This window comes from Misgurnus anguillicaudatus, chromosome 9 (genome assembly GCF_027580225.2).
Source record: "Misgurnus anguillicaudatus chromosome 9, ASM2758022v2, whole genome shotgun sequence".
Classification (NCBI taxonomy): Eukaryota; Metazoa; Chordata; class Actinopteri; order Cypriniformes; family Cobitidae; genus Misgurnus; species Misgurnus anguillicaudatus.
The window spans coordinates 10,322,797-10,346,586 of record NC_073345.2 but is presented as its reverse complement, the minus strand read 5'-3'; the positions used below and the strand labels follow the sequence as shown (position 1 = coordinate 10,346,586).

The following is a 23,790-nucleotide window of genomic DNA, read 5'->3' as shown; positions in this document are numbered from 1 at the left end:
TAAATGATGCAGCCAGCACGATAACGGTTTTACGGCTTTTTTAACCGAAACTTAACAAAGTGTTTTCGGTAAAGTAATTAATTTCATTAATTTGCCACAATTTTTATATATTCCCAACAGTTTTTCCTTAGCCTCTATTTTACACGACACGCGTTACTCCTTTTAACAGTTGTTAGCTGCTCGTGAGTTTACCTGCTGTTAAAAAACTAGCTAAATGTCATATTTTCTAACGCCTGAGGAGCTTATGGAAAACCACAGTGAGTATTTTGTAATTTTAAGTTTATAATATCGCGCGTTGGAGTTCATAAACATTTGGTGGACTAAATAAAGTAGTAAATCACGCACATGCTAACTTCATATCAAGTCTAGCAGAGCTGAGTGGATTATTTATTTATCATACGTTAACGTTAGCTCATACATAAACAAAACAATTTTACGATAATAATGGTTTGTATTAAACTTCTCTTTCCAGTTACACTGACTGATATTGATCTTGAAGGTAACACGTATGCCACCTAATGTTTCATATGAATAATGTGACCAAGAAATCTAGCTTTTATAATCTAATAATATGATTTGGAGCATCAAAGATTGATTCAGTCATTTCTCATTGATTTCCATCTTGACATGACCTTAATAGATATTAAAGTTATATTTTACAGACTGTCTTTTAGGCTACGTGTTTTATGTAAACAACAACAGTAAGACACAAAAATAATGTCTTTAGCTGGGTTTTACAGTCTTGGTCAGATATGTCAATGGTGTTTAATCTTTCAGTAAATGCCTTTTTAGAATAATAGTACTGTACACTACTGCTAGTATTGTCAAATGTATGACCATAAAATTGAATTAATTTATTTATTTTTGTCCAATGCCTCATCATCTTTGCATGAAATCTCTGCCCTATAGATCAGGAGGTAGGTAATAAATTATAAAATAAGCATTTCACTTTGACACCGTGTTATAGCCAAGTGATGGATTTGTTGTATTGCTAGTTTTCTGGCATGTCTCTGTTCGGGTCAGAAAACAGTGCTGTGCTCGGTTCTCCTGGTGGATTTTCTCACAGCACCTCTGAAGCACAGGATGGAGATGCTTATGATGCCGGAGAAATTGTTGATTTCACACAAGATTTGTTATGCTTCACACCTCTGTCCGATCACACTGATGACAAATCATCTCTTGGTCCCAAAGACCTAGAGAGACAATTTCAGCCATACACCTCAGAGGTAAAGTAACATTCACTATTCAAAATAAAGGCTCCTAAAAGCTTCTTTTTGTCAGACTCTATAAAAAACCTTTAAAGGTACCTTAGAATGGAAAACTGTATTTACATAGGCATAAATGAATAATAAGACTACTGGACATGCTAATGACATATCGTGAGTCTCAAACTATTATTTCCTCCTTCTTTTGTAAACCATGCGCATGCAAAAGACCACTGGGAAACCGACCAATCCCAACATAACACAGACTGTGGCATTACAGTTGAGATGTACGCCCACAACATTAAATTACACATTAAATTAAGGACAGTGTAGTTACAATGCTAAAAACACTGCTGAGTTAGCACTATATGCTAGTTAATGCTATATGCTAACGTTTAAGCTGAATTTCTACTATAGATGTTACAGCTACATTTTGCAGGTTCATACTGAAAAAAAAACTTACCACTCAGAAACATCCATTAACAATCTCCAAATAATTGATTATTCCTCAAAATTCAGGCTCAAACATACGATCTACAGAGAGCTACTGAAGGAGCTGCTCTGAGAAACAGCCAACCAGAGCAGAGCTCAACATTATTATTCATAAACCTTTTAAATACGGTAATAAGAGGGAATTTAATTCTAAAGGCAAATCCTAGGGTTATAAATGGACCATCTCTGGATAAATTTGCCCTTAATACAGTCACATACCTTATATGTAGAAATCAGAGAACAATTTAACATTATCATTTCAAAGCATTCTTTGGTACCTTTAAGCACATTTTTTAAAGAGTGTACTTTACATTTTTGCATTTGGTAGACACATTTTCCCAAAGCAACTTGCAGTGCATTCAAGTTTTTATTATTATGTGCTCCCTCACTTCCCTGGGTTCAAATCCATGATGTTTTGCCCTGCTAACGCAATGCTCCACCACTGAGAAATACAAGAACACCACTTGCTACACACATGACAACTTCAATGATTGGATGAAGCATAACTGTGATAAACAGCTAGATTTGTTTTATTTTGGCGTTACAGGACCAAAAGGAGAAATATGTCGGCATTGATACTCTGCCAAAGCAAGTCCATCGTAATACATTGAAAAATGGATTTGAGTTTAATCTTATGGTTGTTGGTAAGAAGCACAAACTGCTCAATAACAAATACATGTATATGAGAATAGAAAATCTATTGGGCCTTTTACTTATTTTTAGGTCAAATTGATTGTTTGCTTCCAAGTGTTTACTGTTAATCATGTTTTTTAGTTAAGTTTTTGAATTCATATCTAATCTGATTTGTGTGTTTAGGTGAATCTGGCTTAGGCAAATCCACACTGGTCAACAACCTTTTCTTCACAAACCTCTATATAGACAGACACCTGTATGATGCCTCAGGTACTCGTCAATACTCCACAACATTTATACTTAACAATTCTGAATTGAACCAGTATTATAAAACGATGCTTATGTTTTCAGTGAAGATCTGCTGTGAAATGTGTGTTTTTATTTGATCTAACAGAGAAGATAAATCAGACAGTATCAATAACAAAGACTACTGTAGACATTCTTGAAAACGGAGTAAAGCTGAGGCTCACTATCGTAGACACCCCCGGTTTTGGGGATTGTCTTAACAATGATAAAAGGTATTTTACATTAAATAAATGTTAAATAAACATTATTGTGCTTTGTAGTTAAACCTCATTTTTACTTTTTATTATTGTAATCGGATGGACGTTCATTATTATACCTGATGTAATCTTATAGTTATTAATGTGCTTAGAGAGGACTGATATATATTAGCACATGGGTTTGTTTGCAGCTGGCAGGGGGCTGTGGATTATGTAGATCAGCAGCTGGAGCACTACCGCAAAGATGAGATGGGAATAAACCGTAAAAACATGACAGACAATAGAGTTCACTGCTGTCTGTACTTTATCTCACCTCATGGTCATGGGTAAGACATGTGCTGTTAATGCAGTTGCTTTTCATCTCTGGATTTGCAACATAATATGCAACAGCAATTTGAGGCATGGTTTCATAGACATGGCTTAGATTAAGACAGGAATAAGCCTTTGCTAAATTAAGACATTTGAGTGGCTTTTATAAGTTTGTCTTAGAAGAATAAACATTGCTCGTGTGAACCTTGAGAAAAAACAACAATGGCACTGATATATTTTAATTGATTTATTCTGCTGAACACACAAAAAAGATATTTTAAAGGAATAGTCCATTTTCTTAAAAGAAAAATCCAGATCATTTACTCACCACCATGTCGTCCAAAATGTTGATGTCTTTCTTTGTCCAGTCCAGAAGAAATTGTTTTTTGAGGAAAACATTGCAGGATTTTTCTCATTTTAATGGACTTTAATGGACACCAACACTTAACACTTAACTCAACACGTAACAGTTTTTTTCAACAGAGTTTCAAAGGACTATAAACAATCCCAAACGAGGCATAAGGGTCTTATCTAGCAAAACGATTGTCATTTTTGACAAGAAAAATAACAAATATACACTTTTAAACCACAATTTCTCGTCTAGGTCCGGTCCTGAAAGCGTCAGCGTGACCTCACGCAATACGTCATGACGTCAAGAGGTCACAGAGGACGAACGCGAGTGTTTACAAGTGTGTTGAAAGAGGACTGTTCCTACGTTGTTGTATGTGGAATGATACTAATTAATGTCTTTGTGTCAGTTTATTGTTTAAAATGGTCCGCAAAAGTGCGTTTTATATATGTAACACGTGACCTCCTTACGTCACTACGCATTTACGTGAGGTCGCGCTGGACCTGACCTAGACGAAAAGTTGTGGTTTAAAAGTGTATATTTGTTATTTTTATTGTCTAAAATGACAATCGTTTCGCTAGATAAGACCCTTATGCCTCGTCTGGGATCGTTTATAGTCCTTTGAAAAAAGTTAAGTGTTAAGTGTTGGTGTCCATTAAAGTCCATTAAAATGAGAAAAATCCTGCAATGTTTTCCTCAAAAAACATAATTTCTTCTGGACTGAACAAAGAAAGACATCAACATTTTGGATGACATGGTGGTGAGTAAATTATCTGGATTTTTCTTTTAAGAAAATGGAATATTCGTTTAAGACAGGAATAAGCCTTTGCTAAATTAAGACATTTAAGTGGCTTTTATAAGTTTATTATAAGTGTCTTAGAAGATTAAACATTGCTCGTGTGAACCTTGAGGCAAAACAACAATGGCACTGATATATTTTAATTTATTTATTCTGCTGAACACACAAAAAATATATTTTAAGCAAAGATTTTAACCGAACCATTTTTGAGCACCATTGACTTCCATAGTATTTTTCTTTCCTACTGTGGAAGTCAACAGTGCTCCTGTTTCCTGCTTGATAACAAATATCTTACAAAGAAATGTATACTGGTTTGAAACAACTTGTGGGTGAGTAAATGATGACAAGAGTTTTCATTTTAGGTGAACTATCCCTTCAAGCCTTGTATGTGAATTTCCTAAAAATGTTTTCAATGTCCAAACTGCCCTCTAGTGGACTAAAATGGACATAGCCTTTAAACCAGATGTCATTCACTCGTCCCTTTTGATTCCTTGTTGGCGAGCTATTTCAAGAGATGCAAAAGTCCCCATGTTGTTGCTGCTAGTTTTAGAGATCAGTCCAGGACATCCGTACTTATGCGTACATAATAATAGTGATTGTAGGCAGTTAACACATTTTCTGTGTGTCGTCTCAGCCTCAGGCCAATTGATGTGAACTTTATGTTGGCCCTGCATCAAAAGGTCAACATTGTGCCTGTGCTGGCCAAAGCGGACAGTCTCACCCCAACAGAGATCCATGAAATGAAAGCTAAGGTAAAAAAGGTTACAAATTTTGTTTCCAGAAGTGACACAACTTTATTGTAACATCATGAATTCAAATATTTAATGCTAAGTGAATACATTCATAAATAATTGTCTTCATAGATAAGAAGTGAAATTGACAAGTATAAAATCAAGATCTTCCAGTTGCCAGAGTCTGACCTGGATAAAAATAACCTCATTGGGGTGCAGGACCTAAAGGTGAGGACTTTAGTACCATGTCTTGTAGCTTGTGTAGCCTTGGTCATTTTTGATAATCTGTCTGATAACTCTGCAGTGTTACCATGCTCTCTCATAGGATATTATACCCTTTGCTGTCATTGGAAGTAATACATTAGTGGAAAACAATGGCAGGAGAGTACGAGCTCGTGCATATCCATGGGGTATTGTCGAAGGTGTGTAAAATGTTTAAAATAAACACATTTTTTACTTGCATTCTTACAATTTTACAAGATAAGATAAACCAAGTGAGAACTAGCAAGACAAAAACACTACCAAAAGTTTAGGATCACTTGACATGTTTACCATGATATTTAAATGCACGAAATTAGGTTTGCAGACTAAACAATTACACCAAACTTTCTCAAGAACATTCTTGACAAAATGCCACAAGTAAGATTATGCAAAATAATTTACTATTATTCTGTAATGTGGAAAAATAGAAATAAAGAATGAGGAAGTGATCCTAATTTTTTGAAAAGTAAATGAGCTTTTTACCTTGTGTCCGCTCTTTAGACATTTATTTTTATTCTCTAACAGTTGAGAATCTATCTCACAATGATTTTGTGCATCTGAGGAATACACTGATACGCACGCACATGCAGCACCTGAAAGATGTGACCCACCGCACACTTTATGAAAACTATCGTATAAATGTCCTGTGCAAGAACCCATGCCTGGTATAAAACACACTGAGACACATCTTATTTCATTGAATAGAGAATATCATGTTAATAATTATGTTTACCAATAGGAGAATGAATGAGGATGTGGATAACAGAAGAGGACAACGTGATTCACTAATGAAATGAAATAGAAATTAAAGGACACAGCAATAGGGTTACATAGTCAAATGCAATAAAAATACAAATTTAAGAGATCAGATTAATTATTTCAAGTGATTATTATTTAGACATTTTAAGCATTAATGCTATTTTAAGTGTGCTAAAATGTAAACCACTAAAACAATATTTTAAAGCATTTATGATGCGGAAATGAACAGAATTGCTTTGGGATGTCAACAAAATGTATTGCTTAATTTAATTTAATTAATAAATTGCTATATATTTCTATAACTAAATGAACTGTTTTACAATAAAGCAACTGTCACACTAGACATTGATCATGCCTAATTTATCCAAACACCAAGATATGAGCACACAACGGTTTCTGTTTTATTAAATATAACAACATATCAAAATATGAAATGTCAAAATAGCCTATACAATCTATACAGTAACACTGCAACTTCAACTTTCAAGTTTGTGTTTGAATTCAGCCAAGTGGTCAATCTGTGATGTATAGATCCTCCATTATATCCTCCTACGGGACTGTTGTGCATTGAAAAAAAAAATATATATATATTTTTGTCTTATTTTCCAACACAATTATCTAAACATCCTTACAACAAGCAAGATATATTCACCTAAGAAGCAAAACAAGTATGTCTTGATTTCAAAGAAACATAACAGTTTGTAAAGTTAAAAAAAGAATAAGAAATGTTTGCCAAATATCTCGTCCATCTACACAACAAGCACGGCTCTCACTGAATCCATTGAGCTGTTGCCAGATTATAATCCAGTAAACAGGCTTCCGTCACTGTATGTAGTAAGTCTGATGGTTTTTCGTGTGCTGTACCGCTGATGTCCTCTATAATAACAAACCATTAACCCTGCATTGACATGCTGTACCAAGTTTGGATATTTCTCCTCTAAACTGCATCTCGACTGACAAACTGCATAAAGGACAAAATATTCAACACTATTGACTGTTGGATGTAAACTCATTCATCTGGTTATGGAGCACCTGTCGTCAACCACCAATCGGTTTGTTAATGCAATGTACAGACAGCATGGTAAGAGATTCATATGGTAGAGTTTAAAATACTGTTTTGATAACAAGATTATGTGCTTTAATTCTCTCTCTCTTTCTCTCAACATGCACACTTGAACTTGGACCAAGATCATGAGGTATGGATTTATAACAATTTATCAATGTACTCATTTAGGATTGACATTCAGTTACAGTTTTAAGTTGTATTTGTATTGTGCATTCAGTGACAACCCCCACTTCTCCAACATCTTACGGGAGATGAGAGCATTAGTGTGAGGTATAAATCTGACTAGACTAACTAATAGTGACAGCCTGGATACACAGTGACGTTGTTTGCATTTGTGTCTCTACTAGTTTCTGTGTTGAAAGCTCTGTCGTAGGGGTGTCCCCCTGACTAAGGATTTACATATTCGAATCAGAATTGTCAAATCTTGCCTAAAGTCGAATCATCTATGTGTGTGTGTGCATAGGTTGGTAGGGGGAACAGACCTGGTAGTCAACAAATAGGTAACTTTTATTTTCTTTCAAAAGCAAAATTGCATTTTATCTTTTTTTTATTAAAGGCAATGTGTATAATCATTCGTTAAATGATTCCTCATAACATTTTAAAGCCACCATGTACAGAACATCACACAAAGATATAACAAAACAAAAAAAAATTTTTTGTATGTACCTACACCTAAACAATAACAAATGCGATCCTGTCTGCCTGGGAAGCCCCGGCTACAGTTCAACGATTTTATTTAATTTTGAGATTAAGTGCGTCAAAGTAGTCATGACCAAAAATAGCCATATGACATATCATTTGTGATTGTTACTTTAAATGGCATAAACAAAGCTTTATTTACAATTCCTTAAATGTTAATAACAAGATAAACACTGAAATTAATGATTTTATAGACACTACGCTTTATTATTTTGCACAGAATTACACGTTACTTTGACTTTGATCATCTCTGTATTCACTTTAGGTACAGAAACACCTGATGATTCTTATATCATTTGTTGAGGAATATATTTTCTTTTATTTGAAAGTGAACACCGACCATAATAACTAACACAGAGAGCCAATCGTGTTAAATATAGGTTATTATTTCGCTGCAGATATTTTTTGTGCTATCACCGAAATGTCAGGAACAGCTTACCTGTTTTGTAGCTCAACTTTTGACAAGATAACCACCCTGTTTTAATTACATTTTAAAACTTATACCTGTTGAGTTTGATGTTTAACTCTTAAATATGATATTAAATATGACACGCAGAGCACTTAAAGCATTCGGCTAAATTGCATGTGCCAGCACACAACATCGATACAAAAAGTAATCCAAAATTCACAGACTTATGCTACGTACACACCAAATGCGTAGCATTGCGTTGCTCGCTCTACATTACTTGCGGCATTTAACTTTGTATCATGCAAATTTTTTGCTTAAGTTGAATAATTTTTACTTGTGCGAAGGTGCATTTGAGGTGAATAGCGCGTGTTCTCGCAGCAATCGCGCCACCCAATTCGCGTCATTCGCATCCCCCCGTGCGAGGACGCATCTGGTGGCGAAAAAAGTTGAACACGCGTTTGGTGTGAAACCACAGTTAAATTAGATCAGAATTTACCTTAAATAAAAATTAAAAACAAAATGAAGTGCAAAACATGTGCAAAATGCCTAAATGTGCCGGGGGGAAAAACACAAGCAACAAATAGTTAAATCAGATAACCCTGATTAATCTATAAATGAAATAAAAATAAAGAAACTGTTTAATATATTGGGAAAGCTGTTATATGTGACACCAGATAATGTCCACCCTTATACAGCCAAAATTGAATGATCCTCATTAACACATCTGCGACAATTTGACTGTGAGATTGGTAGTCAAATCAAGCTTTTTCTATTGAATCTTCGACTATTCTGGGTCACCCCTACTCTGTTATAAGGACAATCTGTGTCTTATACACTGACAGACATTTGCTGGCATTTATGAATCTGTTAAATGTTTTGTCTTGTGTCTGTTTGTTCTGGCAAGCAGTGAGTTAAATGTAATTCGTGTATCTGCAGATATCGAGTTTAGCCATTGAAGACTGTGAGGATGCTGAACTGGCCTATACCATGAGAGACCTTCCCCCTAGACCCAGTCATACCTTCCCTGGACGTGAGATGGACAGGGAGTCAGATAGCAGCACCCTTCCCCAAACCCCAGGATCGGCCAGTTCCGCATGTCCCACGAACAGAAGTCTTCTCGACTCAGAGTCAGAGTTACCCCGCCGTGGTCGGCTCAGTTCAATGAGTTCACTGGAGTCTCCACTGAGCCCCTCTCGACCAAAAAGTCCTTGGGCCAGATTGGATCCCTATGATTCTGCCGAGGTAATGTAAAAATGAAAAGAAAGTCGTGAATTATACATGAAGTCGCTTGATTTACAATTGCATGAATATCTGATCACTTTAGGATCAAGATAAGGAGTATGTCGGCTTTGCCACGCTGCCTAACCAAGTACATAGAAAATCGGTGAAAAAGGGGTTTGCATTTACTCTTATGGTGGCCGGTAATGTCATAATTTCTACTGTATAAAGAGATCAATTCTGTATTTATATGACTTACAAATCTTGTTAACTTTCTCGTCTTTGATCGCTGCAGGTGAGTCTGGTTTAGGGAAATCTACACTTGTCAACAGTCTCTTCCTCACAGACCTTTATAAAGACCGAAAGATGCTGAATGCAGAGGGTACTCTTTATTTTTATTTGAACTTCATTTTTAAGAGTGCTCATTGTTAATTAAAAAAGCATGTTTTTTACACAGAGCGAATCGCACAGACAATAGAGATCACAAAACACACAGTGGCCATTGAGGAGAAAGGAGTCAAGCTGAGACTCACCATCGTGGACACGCCGGGCTTCGGTGATGCTGTCAATAACACAGAGAGGTACGACTCTATGGGTACAGTAATGTTCGAGATCAGTCAGTAAGTTTTTGTCTAAACTTCATTGAGTTTTGGTTTTGTCTTTGTAGCTGGAGGCCGGTTTTGGACTATATCGATGAACAATTCGAGCAATATTTTCGTGATGAAAGCGGACTGAACCGGAAGAACATTCAGGACAACCGGGTGCATTGCTGTCTCTACTTCATCTCACCTTTTGGTCACGGGTGAGTTTTTCTCAAGCAAACAAAGTTGTTCGGTATTGCCATTGGAAATATCTGATATTGTTCATCCACTATTCAGCGTGAAATTGTGCTATTTTGCCATTTGACTCAATCATATTAATAGCTGTGTTAACACTTTTCTCAGTCTTAGGCCGATAGATGTTGAATTCATGAAGGCTCTACATGAGAAGGTCAACATAGTGCCTGTGCTGGCCAAAGCAGACAGTCTGACTGCAGCGGAAGTCATAAAAATGAAAATGAAGGTGTGTGTGCATACACAAATATTACATGTTACATTCATGTTCTTGGTTTTATTGCAGATTCTCTGTTCTTATAATTTTTTTTCTGGCTCTTATATAATTTTATTTGTAAAGTCTGTGTTAAGTCCAATATTAAATGTGTTCTCGGTTTGTCACACCACAGAAAAATGTGTTATTAACCACAAATCTAAATTAGAATGATGAAAAATGGCAATTAAATACAACAAGTTATTGAAATCTTGGAAAAACTGGCAGGATTCTCTGCTCTCAAACGCTTGGTGCGTGTTCGCTGTCAGTGCTGAAACCACACCCACGCCCAAATTAGTGTTTCTCACAGATCTGAAATACACTTGTGGTGGTAGCTGGTGAAAAGGCAATCATTATTACCCATTTGGTCTACTGTACGTGTGACAAACAATTATTAATGTGTACACATGTTACGCACTTCATTTTATATTTAGTATTTAATTTAATATTTAGTTTCACCCATTTTCTGCAATTTCTATATTTTTATGTAAAGCTACTTTGAATTGATGTAATATTGTAAAGATAGTGGTATATAAATACATGAGTTAAAGGAAAACACCACAATTTTTCAATATTTTACTATGTTCTTACCTCCACTTAGACAAATTAATACATCCCTATCTTTCTTCAATGCGTGCACTTAATCTTTGTACAGTGCGTCGTGAATGTGTTAGCATTTAGCCTAGCCCCATTCATTCCTTAGGATCCAAACAGGGATGAATTTAGAAGCCACCAATCTCTTACATGTTTTCCCTATTTAAAGTTTGTTACATGAGTAGTTACACGAGTAAGTATGGTGGCACAAAATAAAACGTGGTGAATTTTTTATGCGATTTTAAAAACATGAGAACTATATTGTATGGCGGGAGAGCACTTAGTTTGCTGAACTTCAATCGCGGGTGCAGTAATATTGATGGAAATTTGAGCGAGAGGGGGAGTAGTCAGGGGCCTCATTTATAAATGCTGCGTAAAAACCATCCTACATTTGATCTTACGATCATTTAACGAAAATGCGTGCGTGTGATTCATAAACCGAACGTACGCACAGAAAACGCGCGTACCCCTTTCAAATCTATAAATCGCAAATTAACTTGAACTTGTGCGCGCAGCTGAGCAGTTTCAGATCTCCGCCTTTTCATACATATAAAAGAGCGCTTATCAATGTTTAAACCCAATTTCAAACCGCAAGAATGGCTTATATTTCCAAAAACCTGCAGGAATCAGACAAGCAAAATTGCGTACGTCTGCTCAGACCCTGACGTGGCGCTAAGCACTTTTCCACGTCAAAATCTGTTTTTATAAATGTGGACATTGCCGTGGATTTCTGCCCACGCACACTTTACGATCAAATCTGTGCGTACGCACGCTTTATAAATGAGGCCCCAGGAGTGATGACGTTACTGCACCCGAGATTGAAGTGCAGCAAACTAAGTGCCCTACCACTATACAATATAGTTCTCATTTTTATCTGCTTAAAACAATCGCCACGTTTTATTTTGTGCCACTAAACGTACTCGTGTAACTACTCATGTAACAGTCTTTAAATAGGGAAAACATGAAAGTGTTTGGTGGCTTCTAAATTCATCCCTGTTTGGATCCTAAGGAATGAATGGGGCTAGGCTAAATGCTAACACATTCTCGACGCGCTTTACAAAGAAAGATTAAGTGCACACATTGAAAAAATATAGGTATGTATTAATTTTTCTATGTTGAGTTAAGAACATAGTAAAATATTGAAAAACGTTTTCCTTTACACTCAGTCAAACCTGAATTGGTTTGTTTTCCCCTTTTAGATTCGTGAGGATATTGAGAGGTTTGACATCAACATATATCAGTTCCCTGAGTGTGACTCAGATGAAGACGAGGAGTTAAAACATCAGCACCAAGAACTAAAGGTCTTAAACTTTTTAGTGATCTCATGTTCATATTATGTTTATAACCTTAACTGATGTTGTAATGGCTTTGCTTTGTTACAGGACTGTATTCCATTTACAGTGATTGGCAGTAACATTCAGGTTGAGAGCAAAGGCAGGCGCTTTAGGGGTCGCCAATATCCATGGGGTGTGGTGGAAGGTACTGTGTAGACTGTAGTGGAACAAACACAAGCCATTATCACACTATACATGTTTAATCCTGTAAATGCAGATAATAATGTAAATGTGTTACCTCGTGTTCTTTCAGTGGAAAACCCCAGTCACTCTGATTTCTTAAAGCTGAGGAACATGTTGGTGCGCACACACATGCAGGACCTAAAGGACTTGACGCGGGAAACGCATTATGAAAATTATCGCGCTCAGTGCATCCAGAAAATGACCCAAATGGTGGTGAGGGAAAGGAAACGCAGGTCAGAAGGATCCACATTTTATTTAATCCATCTGCACAATGAAATATAAAACAAGGTTATATTAGAATCAATGAAGCTGTCCATACACCAACATGAAGACAGCTTTGTTGGGAGCACACTAGTTTCATGTTGTTTACTTGTTGTATCAGTGTTAAGGCCTATTCAGACGGTAATTGTTTCTCACGAGGATGTCTATATAAAGATTTGCATGCCTTCTCCGCAATAAATCTCAATTTTAAGGAAAAACAATTCAGGAAAACAAAACAGGAACAAGATGAATGAAAGGAAATGTCATTTAGACGCTTTTTTATTTTCGTTCATTTTATATTGTTGGTGTGGTAACTGTGTGAACACATCTAGTACAATCAATAAAATTGATGTTAAAGGATTAGTCCATTTTCTTAAAAAAAATCCAGATAATTTACTCACCACCATGTCATCCAAAATGTTGATGTCTTTCTTTGTTGAGTCGAGAAGAAATTATGTTTTTTGAGGAAAACATTCCAGGATTTTTCTAATTTCAATGGACTTTAATGGACCCCAACACTTAACAGTTTTAATGCAGTTTAAAATTGCAGTTTCAAAGGACTCTACACGATCCCAAACGAGGCATAAGGGTCTCAATCTTGCGAAACAATTGTCATTTTTGACAAGAAAATATGCACTTTTAAACCACAACTTGTCGTCTTGCTCTGGTGCTGTGACGCGTTAGTGCGACCTCACGTAGTGCGTCATCATGTCAAGAGGTCACGGAAGACGTATGCGAAACTACGTCCCAGTGTTTACAAGTGTGTTGAAAGAGGACCGTTCTGAATTTGTTGTATGTTGAATGATACTAATTAATGTCTTTGAGTCAGTTTATTGTTTAAAATGGTCAGCAGATGTGCGTTTCATATGTAACACGTGACCTTTCCACGTCATTACGCAATTGCGTGAGGCTGGCGCGTCACAGGCCCGGAGGAAGACGAGAAGTTTAAAAGTGCATATTTTTCTTGTCAAAAATGACAATTGTTTTGCTAGAAAAGAACCCTTATGCCTCTTTGGGATCATTTAGAGTCCTTTGAAGCTCAGTTGAAACTGCATCAAAACTGTTGGGGTCCATTTAAGTCCATTAAAATGAGAAAAATCCTGAAATGTCTTCCTCAAAAAACACAATTTCTTCTCGACTGAACAAAGAAAGACACCAACAGTCTACATGACATAGTGGTGAGTAAATTTTTCTGAAAGAAAATAGACTTATTCTTTAATATAAATTCTGAAATGCTTTGCTTAGTATGCTTCACTTTTACCAATAGTCTTTGTAACCAGCTGAGAGACAGTGCTTCAGACCTGCCTATACCTCTGGTACCAGTGGACATTGAAACTGAACGTCTCATTTGGGAGAAGGATGAGGAGGTAAAGCTGAGTCCCAGTTTTTTTTCTGTTGGGAATTAGACTAGTGTCTTTTATCTTTGGAATAATATACAAGAATACCTACTGCAATACATATGGTCTAATCAAGTCATCTGATTTTATCTAAAATTGTAAGGTCGAATAAAGTGAAATGCATTGTGGGATATTGCATTAGCAGTTTTTTATGCAGTATGAAACATTTTTTTGTAATGTAGGTCAGTAAGATATCCTGTGCATAAAGAAATTAGCATACAGCATACAGTATCACCTATACTGCAGTCATAGTAGTATGTTAGTATACTGTCATATTTTTACATAGTGTTTTCTAATCTTTAAATTAATTTTTTTGGTGTTTTCCATTACTGCTGCACTTATGAGTACATTTTTAAGTAAATGTTCTTAAAATTAATCTCAATGCTTGTATTTTCTCTACAGCTGCGGCAAATGCAGGAGGTTTTGCAAAGAATTCAGGAACAGATGCATCATGGACATTAAAACAACACTGCAAATCTAAGGCAACAGATGTATCTATTAATTTCAAAATGGTCCTGATGGACATATGTTTAGAGATGTGTAAGGTTCAACATGCAGGTAAAATCTTTTTTTGTGTTTTGTAAACTGTAATCCTGGAAATTTAGAAAAAAATTATATATATTCTGTTTATGTATAGCACAATACTTTCATTTTTAAAAGTTGTTGTAAATATGACCCGATATTGTATTACCAATGAAAAAAAGACCAATACAACTGACTTGTAAATGTCATAAGATTTATTATGAATCGTCATTATGTTTTTGTAGTAATCTAGCATATTTTATAAGTCATATTACTATTATTTCAGTTAAACATGATGGACAATTCGATCTTAATGCAGCCCAAAATGTACAGGCGATATATATAACTTAAACTTTCTCCATAGGGAAAATGCACCGTTTTTCATATATTCATATATAATATCAATGTAGAATGAGGTCTAACGGTCCCGCCCACATCATACAGTATGATACATGGTCCCAAAAAATGAAAGAGGGAGGGGTTAACATTTAAACCAACAAAAAACTGAAATCTACATGCGAAACGAGGCATCAGTATAATCCTAAAAACACATACACGTATAGACGGTTTCAGCTACAACAACATACAAACGGCTTTTGTGGCTCAAACTTAACCTCGGGTAGACTTCTGCTAAAGCATATCCACTACCACACTGAGCTAACATTATTGTTTTAAATTAATGTATACAATGTTAGCTACAGATCCTTGAATTCTTGTCTGGCTGCCTAACCTCTCTTCGTCTCCCATCGTCTTTAGGAAACCAAAACATTTTTATTTTCAACATAAGTCAGTTTAGCCACTAGCCAGACCGATTAACATACACAGATCGGAAGTTCAGGCCGAGCGCATAACAACGGCCACCATGAGAAACCGTCTATATGTGAATGCGTGCATATACCTCACATATATACATACATACATCCATACACATATATTAAAAAAAGAAAAACAAAACGCACTAATAAATCTCACAAATGTTAGGCTATTTTTGTTTGTTGGGTGAGTCTGTGAAGCACAGCTTGTATCATTTTATCTTCACATCCCCAAAAAGGAGAGGACAAAGTCGACACGTAAAACAGAAACTTTAAGAAAAACCTCAGCTTTGGGGTTTTGCAGCAGGGTGAAGATAATAGGAGCAGAAATCACAGTGTTCAGTTTGAAAGTGACAGTATAAAGCAACAATTCACATACTTAGTCGGGTTTACCAATCCATTAGCAGTCAACCGTCACACTTGCACAAGAAAACGGAGCAAGACAGCAAACTTTGTGCAGGTTTGACCAAGCGAGTGCCTTTAGAAAGCAATGGTGAGAATAACAGGATTTGTGACAAAAGCATTAAACCGCTATTGGTACAGAGGCTTTAATAGGAACATCTGAGTCCCTGCTAAGCTGGTTTGCTGGTCTTATGTGGTTTTAGCTTGTCCTCCCAGTTTGGTAAAGCTGTTTTTTAGCTATTTACTTCAGCAGGGTTTTTAAACCTCCTTAAAGCCAAATGCTTATACACAAGCCACCGACTACACAACAATTCACACAATCAATCATAATTTCAAAAACGACAAATTAACGTGGCTGGGCAATGCGATAAACACAGTGTTGAGTTGCAGCGCGTGTGCACAGCTGATTGAACGACTTGATGCTTTTCATTGTGTAAGCACGAGAGTGTGCTGTATTTTGCTAATGTAACTAATTTAAAATGAAGAGCATATGACCGACGTCTCGACATGCAGTGTACCATTTTTACTCTTTGAAGTGTCTGTCAATCGCGCATAACTAAGTATAATAATAATATTTTGTGTGATTTCTGGGAGTTTAGATGCTAACGTGTCTTTATCAGATTTGAAATTGTGTTGAACTTAGTTATGTTTCTTTATAACGACTCTTTAAAGACTATAGGCTTGTTCAACTTTATGCGGCGCCGCCAGAAACGACAAAGTACCGTGAGAACGATTAAAGAAATCATACGAAGACTAGTTTCGTCTCGCTCTCGCGGTACTTTGACGTCATCCGGCTGGCGGTTCTTGTGGCGCCACATGAAGTCGAACAAGCCTTGTGTGTTGGAGTTCATGCAGCGCCGAGTATGATTACAAAATACCGCAAGAGCGATTCGACACTGTGTTCTCGTGGTACTATGATGTCATACACTGATGAATCTGTGAATATCGTTGCATCGTGTAGGCAGCAGGTGTCACAGTTGGCTTTAATTTCGAGGCTTTAGGCACTTAACATTTTCTCTGATCTAGTTGAAGTCTGAATGTCTGCCTGCCTGCTTTTATTCAAAAGCCCCATTTAAAGACGTTTTTAAAAGCCCCTGTTAAAATGGTAACACAGTAAACGTTTCCCTTGCATGCTTCCAATATTTTTGACCTTTTAAGCACTCATTAACACTGATTTTTTTTGCGAAAACATAAGATCATTTTTAGACTGCTTGCCTTGTATATCAGAGCAATTACATAAAGTATAGCATGAAGAAGAGTAGGAACAAGAGGAGATTTGATTTGTTTTAGCACTCACATTACTAAAAACTGGCACCCATCTCATAATTTAGTTTAAGAAGTGCATTACACGTATTCATATCTAAAGCTGCATGCCAAAGGCACGCAAGCCCATTTCGCACACACAGCCAGAGGACGATCCGGTCCTAAATGAAGCCTTACTGATGTAGTGAAACTTTGAATGGGATCTAATCACTCATTTATCATCTAGCTAGTGTGTTTCATCTTCAGTCTCTGCTGCTCGCTTCGCGGGTTGTCTTTCAACCGATGCTGAAGTCTTTCACTTTCAGGCCAGCTTTAGCGTGCTGACTGGAAAGGGTGGTACTGTTACCATAGTCACTGGATTGAGCACCGTCTGACCCATAAGCCCGGCGTGATGATGGGCGACCACCGCCGTGGGCTTCCCCACTATGGCACCCTGCTGGGCCAGGGTCGCAGTGCCGTTAACTTGGGCGTGAGTGTGGTGCGCTAGCGTGTGCGTGATGTGCCCAACCACTGTCGGCTGCGACACGGCCACCGACTGTGGATAAAGGGCAGCTGGGAGATGGGCCACCGGGTGCATGGTGATGTGTCCGATAGGCTGGCCGCCATTAGAGGGCGCAATGTGTGCCAAGTGTTTAGACCCAGCTGGGATGACGTGGTTGACGGCTTGGATGACAGAGGCGTGAGATACAGACGCATGGGTGATGACCGTTGGTTGAGGAGGGGTGACCATGTGAGAAGGGGGCGCGGGTGCGATTGCCTGTGGGGTGACCATGGTGGGCTGAGGCTGGTTGGATGGAGCAACGGGCAGGGGGGTCGGTCTGTGTTGGATGGAGATGTGCGTGGAGAGGAGGGTGGGCGGAGCCATGGCAACACGGGGCTCGGGCGGTGCAGGCGGTTTGGGAGCAGAAGACAAGGGCGGGGACGAGAGGATGTCTTCATCTACGTCTTGGTCGAAGTTGTCTTCACCCTCTGGAAAAAAGGGAAATGGATAAAGGTAAATAGATTTTTAAATGCATGGCCACACTTATTATTAGGAAAAAGTTTTGATTTAAAAGTGTAATAATTTCTAAAGTCCAAAATTATTTATTATTTCATATACTTTTGATAAAACCGCCAAGTCACCGTGAGAGGAAGTACGACAGATGTTATCATATCAGTAAGGATGACACTGTAAAACTGTCAAATTTAAATACAGGCCTTGCAATAAGGGATTCATTGACGAAAGGTGCAACAACGACACTACTTGACACCAAATGCATTTTTACCCAAATTGCATGTAAAGGGTGCATTTGCATACCGTACTTTCCAGCCTTTAAGCCACACCGGAGTATAAGCCGCATCATTAAAAATGCGTTGTTAAGACGAAATAACATATATAAGTCACAGTGGACTATATGACGCGTTTATTTAGAAAATTATTTCACAAAATCCAAGCCGAAGAACAGACGTTTAATCTGGAAAGGCAAGTTATTCAACTAAACAATAGCAGACAGAACAGCAGGCTGAATAGATGTCTGTACGTTAAAAGTTAGTTTATTTAAACGATAAACCATAGCATACAGAACTTACCTGGAAGGTTGAATAGGCTAAATTAACTGAACAAGCCAATAGTGTGAAGTTCGCATACTCGTCATTCCACATTACAGAATCCATTGAATTACATCAATACAGAAGCAGCATATGACGGACTCTCGCGGTTGTAGACGGTAATGTTGTCTCTTGCCTCATAAATGTCGAATTTAATTCATACTGACTTGCAAGACACACCTGACTATAAGACGCAGCACCAGCCAAGTTATGAAAAAAACGCGGCTTATATACCAAAAAATACACATAAAATATGGTACATAAAGTCAAAATCAATATAGTACAATAGCAAAAAGGTCAACTGATGTTTTAGTGCAACCCTGATTAACATTATCCATAGTAAATAATTGTAAAAAAAAAAAACACAATACCCGATGCTGTTGATGTAGATGCCTGGTCATCTTCGGGTTGGACCGTCTGTCTGAGTATCCTGTCAATCTCAATGACGTCCATACATTGGCTCAAATCGTTCTTTAGCTCGGCGAGTCTCTGCTGAGTGGCGATCTTCTCCCGTGCCAAACGCTCCATCTCGTGTTCGTACTCCTTTTCTTTTCGCTTTAAAGTCTGAAAGACATATTAAATTACTCCCTCTTCAACCAAACCTACAGTAATATTGGCTGTGTAGTACACAAGTCACCATCTTTATTAATATGCTTATCTGCATTCAATCTCACACATTTTTATTTACTATTAACGGTACTCTCTTTAAGTATGATCCATTTATCAATTATATTATCCAATAGTAGATGGTAGTAGGTTATTTGATTTATAAACCAGCTTGAATAAAATGGCAGTATTTGGCACATTATTATTATTGATTTTTTGCATAAGTTTAGCGGAAGTTACGTTTGGTTCACGAAAGCCGTTTGTTAATGCTGTTACCGCTGAAACCATCCACAACACCTATAGCATCTATGGCTATGTTCATGCAGATACCGGTTAATCTACACACAAGTTGGGGAAAGACATTCAACAGCCCTATCACTACATCCGCAGCCAATTATGTAGTGAATAAAAACTGAAAAAACCTAAATGAAAGAAAAACATTAAAGGAGAGCAACAGTGTGGAGTCATGAAAGAAAAAGAAAAAGGGAGGTATGTGTCAGTCACACAGGCAAATAGTTTACTGACCCACTTTTTGCATTAGTCAGCTGACAGTTAAACATCAAACCAGGCTAATGGGAACAAACTGTTTAGGCAATTAAAACCTTGAAACAGCAGGTATGTCAGTCCATGTTTTTTAAAAAAAAGTGCGTATGAGAGTGAGGCCTGCAACCACGCAATAGTGCACTTGCTTTGTGACAGCATGTTCAACATATGTTGTCATGCAATTTTAGCAAACAAGTTGTCCAAGGTGCAAAGCCGTTTATGCTCCGCACCCCATCTGTCAGAGTCGAATCATGTGATGACTTCGACATCAGACAGTTTCCTCCTCCATCTAATATGTGCAACTGTGTGACAGATCAGACATTTTGGCTCCCAACCACGAGCACACATGTGTGTACAGTCAGACAGGGCACAGGCCGAAAAATAAAAAGCAGTTGGACAGTTAGTGTGCATGCTGATAGTGTAATTGTGGAGGGATGGAGGGTGGTAATCATGTATGCCTGAGGTTATATAACCCAGTGATACAGCATCAAGAGAATATGAATGCAGTTTGGTGCAGTTGGTTGAGAGTGTAGAGACAAAGAGAGAGGGAGAGAGAGTCTGCCCTACTGAAGCCTGATCCAGGATTAGTCAGATTGGGCTGTCTGGCACTAAACCCCCTTCACACAGCAGGTCAACATTGAACAAACACACAGCCATACATGCAAGACAACACCTAACATTTCCTGCATAGACAATGCATAGCAATGTGTTTTATTTATATACATAACACATACATACAATAACTTATAGAAAATACAAAGCCAATAACAATTAAGATTTCTAGATTTAAGTAGGATTTAAAATGTTCTAGACAATCTGAATTTGAGCTGTGTCTACCAGTGCAAAACTCACTGCCAGTTGTTTAGGGTGTTCTGGGTGGTTGTCAGCCCATAGCTAAGGCTTTCTGGATGGGTATCATGGTGTTGCTAGTGCATTCTTGGTGGTGTATTAGTACATTGCTAAGGTGTTATGGGTTGTTGTCAGAGCATTGCTAGGGTGTTCTGGGTGCCAGGGCATCGCTAGGTGTTATGGGTGTCAGGGCATTGCTAGGGTCTTTTGGGTGGTTGTCCAGGTGATGCTAGGGTGTTCCTGGTGGTTGTCATGGCGATGGTAGGGTGTTCTGGGTGTCAGGGCATTGCTAGCGTGTTCTGGGTGGTTGTCCAGGTGATGCTAGGGTGTTCCTGGTGGTTGTCATGGCGACGGTAGGGTGTTCTGGGTGTCAGGGCATCGCTAGGATGTCCTGGGTGTCAGGGCATTGCTAGGGTCTTCTGGGTGGTTGTCAGGGCATTGCTAGGGTGTTCTGGGTGGTTGTCGGGACGATGCTAGGGTGTTATGTGTGTCAGGGCATTGCTAGGGTGTTCTGGGTGTCAGGGCATTGCTAGCGTGTTCTGGGTGGTTGTCCAGGTGATGCTTGGGTGTTCTTGGTGGTTGGCATGGCGATGGTAGGGTGTTCTGGGTGTCAGGGCATTGTTAGGGTGTTCTGGGTGGTTGTCAGGGCATTGCTAGGGTGTTCTGGGTGGTTGTCGGGACGATGCTAGGGTGTTCTGGGTGTCAGGGCATCGCTAGGATGTCCTGGGTGTCAGGGCATTGCTAGGGTCTTCTGGGTGGTTGTCAGGGCATTGCTAGGGTGTTCTGGGTGGTTGTCCGGGGTGATACTAGGGTGTTCTGGGTCGTTGTCATGGCGATGGTAGGGCGTTATGGATGTCAGGGCATTACTAGGATGTTCTGCATGGTTGTTAGGGTGATGGTAGGGTGTTATGGGTGTCAGGGCATTGCTAGGGTTTTCTGGGTGGTTGTCACGGTGATGGTACGGTGTTCTGGGTGGTTGTCATGGCGATGGTAGGGTGTTACAGGTGTCAGGGCATTGCTAGGGTGTTCTGCATGGTTGTTAGGGTGATGGTAAGGTGTTATGGGTTTCAGGGCATCGCTAGGCTGTTATGAGTCTCATTGCATTTCTGGGTGTCAGGGCATTGCTAGGGTGTCCTGGGTGGTTGGCAGGGCGATGGTAGGGTGTTCTGGGTGTCAGGGCATTGTTAGGGTGTTCTGGGTGGTTGTCATGGCGATGGTCGGGTGTTCTGGGTGTCAGGGCATTGCTAGGGTGTTCTGGGTGGTTGTCAGAGCAATGCTAGGGTCTTCTGGGTGTCAGGGCATTGCTAGGGTGTTCTGGGTGGTTGTCAGGGGGTTGCTAGGGTGTTCTGGGTGGTTGTCAGGGCGTTGCTAGGGTGTTCTGGATGTCAGGGCGATGCTAGGGTGTTCTGGGTGGTTGTCAGGGCGATGCTAGGGTGTTCTTTGTGTGAGGGAATCGGTAAGGTGTTCTGGGTCTCAAGACATTACTAGGGTGTTCTGTGTGCTTGGGATGGTGTTTCTAGGGTCTTCTGTGTGGTTATCGGCATGTTGCTAGAGTGTTCTGTGTGGTTGTCATGGTGTTTCTAAGGTGTTCTGGGTGGTTTTCAGCAAAATGTGAAAATGTTCTGTGTGGTTGACAGAGTTTTGCCAGGGTGTTCTGAGTGTCAGGTTGTTGCTAGGTTGTTCTGGTTATCAGCATATTGCTAAGCTGTTCTGGGTGGTTGTAAGGGTGTTGCTAGGGTATTCTGTGTGGTTGTCTTGGTATTGCTTAGGTGTTTTGAGTGGTTACTTTTTGTCCCATATCAAAATGAGATTTTATAATATTGTGGTCATTAGACTGAAGGGACTATACCCAATTACTAGACCATTAGACATAAAACATACATGGTTGTCAAAAAAGAAAACAAAGTAAAACAACCTAGAAACTTCTTGCTACTTAACTAAAAGCCACAATGCAACAGAAGCAGGTGATGCATTTCAAGAGCAAGCTAGTTAAACTATCGACATGTTACTAGCTATCTAACACGAATAGCACCATATTCTACCCTGACATTTAAAAAAAATCACTGTCTCTCTGTTTTTCCTCCCCTACTTACAGTCACAGTAAAACAAGTACACACTTTAGCTTTTGGACAAACCTCACTGCAATAAACATATTCATGCATCTCCTCCCACAGCACATATAAAACCGGAACTGACTGACCCCTGGTCAGTTTTGACGGATGCCATCTTTTGTGTGTCAAAAAAAAACTAAATAGACATCCCTACTGACTAGATATACAGATCCCACAGGATATCACCACGGCAACAGCTGGAACCCGCCATGGTCTCCTTGGCAACAGAGCAGGGAAGGAGCAGCGTGGTGATGAGAAGGTGTAATAGTGAGGCAAGGGCTAATGCGATTGGCTGACATCAACCTCTAGTGTTTTACAGCCCAATGGCTCTCGCACTCCCTCCCCCTCCCATCTCTTTACACACTGTGTTATTAAAACACTCTTTACCTGCCTCCTTACATCCCGGTTTAACCTTCACTTCCTTTAAACACATTTATTGTAGTCCACCATCTATGGCTATGGTATTTTGATTGAACACTAATCAATATTGATGTGACAGGTCCAACATTGCGGCTATAAAATGTTAACTGATAGCTTACAGCCCTGTTATGTCTATGTTTTATTACCCCATACTATCACAAAATCCACAATGCAAGATTTAGGCTACAGATGCATAGCACATGGAGAAAGACGCCCTGCTGTTTACTGACCACTCACTCTGTTCAATGCGGTTTCCATGGTTACGCTTTACAAGACTATGGCCCAAAAAACATATAGTGACCTGAACAATTATGTGTAACCTGCTTAACACAAGCATGCATCACATCTATTAAACAGTATTTATGGCACTATTGTTTTTAGTAGACA

At 38.7% G+C, this 23,790-nt stretch overlaps 3 protein-coding genes across 4 annotated transcripts in view; 2 read left to right on the top strand and 1 right to left on the bottom strand.

Moving 5' to 3' along the window:
• Window positions 1–69: 69 nt before the first annotated feature.
• On the top strand, window positions 70–6,143 carry LOC129424356 (septin-5). 2 transcript variants are annotated; one of them, XM_055180974.2, is made up of 12 exons: window positions 70–257; window positions 473–499; window positions 996–1,226; window positions 2,245–2,341; window positions 2,514–2,600; window positions 2,725–2,848; window positions 3,025–3,159; window positions 4,925–5,042; window positions 5,154–5,249; window positions 5,347–5,443; window positions 5,808–5,947; window positions 6,022–6,143. In XM_055180974.2, exons 3-12 carry the CDS (start codon window positions 1,005–1,007, stop codon window positions 6,031–6,033), a joined length of 1,128 nt encoding a protein of 375 aa, XP_055036949.2. In that variant the 5' UTR covers window positions 70–257; window positions 473–499; window positions 996–1,004; the 3' UTR covers window positions 6,034–6,143. The 2 variants fall into 2 exon arrangements, with proteins under 2 accessions (XP_055036949.2, XP_055036950.2); XM_055180975.2 differs by lacking the exon at window positions 473–499.
• A 514-nt stretch (window positions 6,144–6,657) lies between these two features.
• Window positions 6,658–14,978, top strand: septin4a (septin 4a). The gene is made up of 13 exons (XM_055180972.2): window positions 6,658–7,237; window positions 7,571–7,607; window positions 9,152–9,457; window positions 9,540–9,636; window positions 9,729–9,815; window positions 9,891–10,014; window positions 10,101–10,235; window positions 10,378–10,495; window positions 12,313–12,414; window positions 12,496–12,592; window positions 12,701–12,863; window positions 14,159–14,258; window positions 14,691–14,978. Exons 3-13 carry the CDS (start codon window positions 9,203–9,205, stop codon window positions 14,748–14,750), a joined length of 1,338 nt encoding a protein of 445 aa, XP_055036947.2. The 5' UTR covers window positions 6,658–7,237; window positions 7,571–7,607; window positions 9,152–9,202; the 3' UTR covers window positions 14,751–14,978.
• A 29-nt stretch (window positions 14,979–15,007) lies between these two features.
• mntb (MAX network transcriptional repressor b) overlaps window positions 15,008–23,790 on the bottom strand; it is a 28,234-nt gene continuing 19,451 nt past the window's right edge. The window contains exons 5-6 of the mRNA XM_055180971.2: window positions 19,246–19,438; window positions 15,008–18,256 (exon numbers count right to left, since the gene is read on the bottom strand). Coding sequence (XP_055036946.2) covers window positions 17,589–18,256; window positions 19,246–19,438 — 861 coding nt within the window. The 3' untranslated portion in view covers window positions 15,008–17,588. The remainder of the gene's footprint in view (window positions 18,257–19,245; window positions 19,439–23,790) is intronic.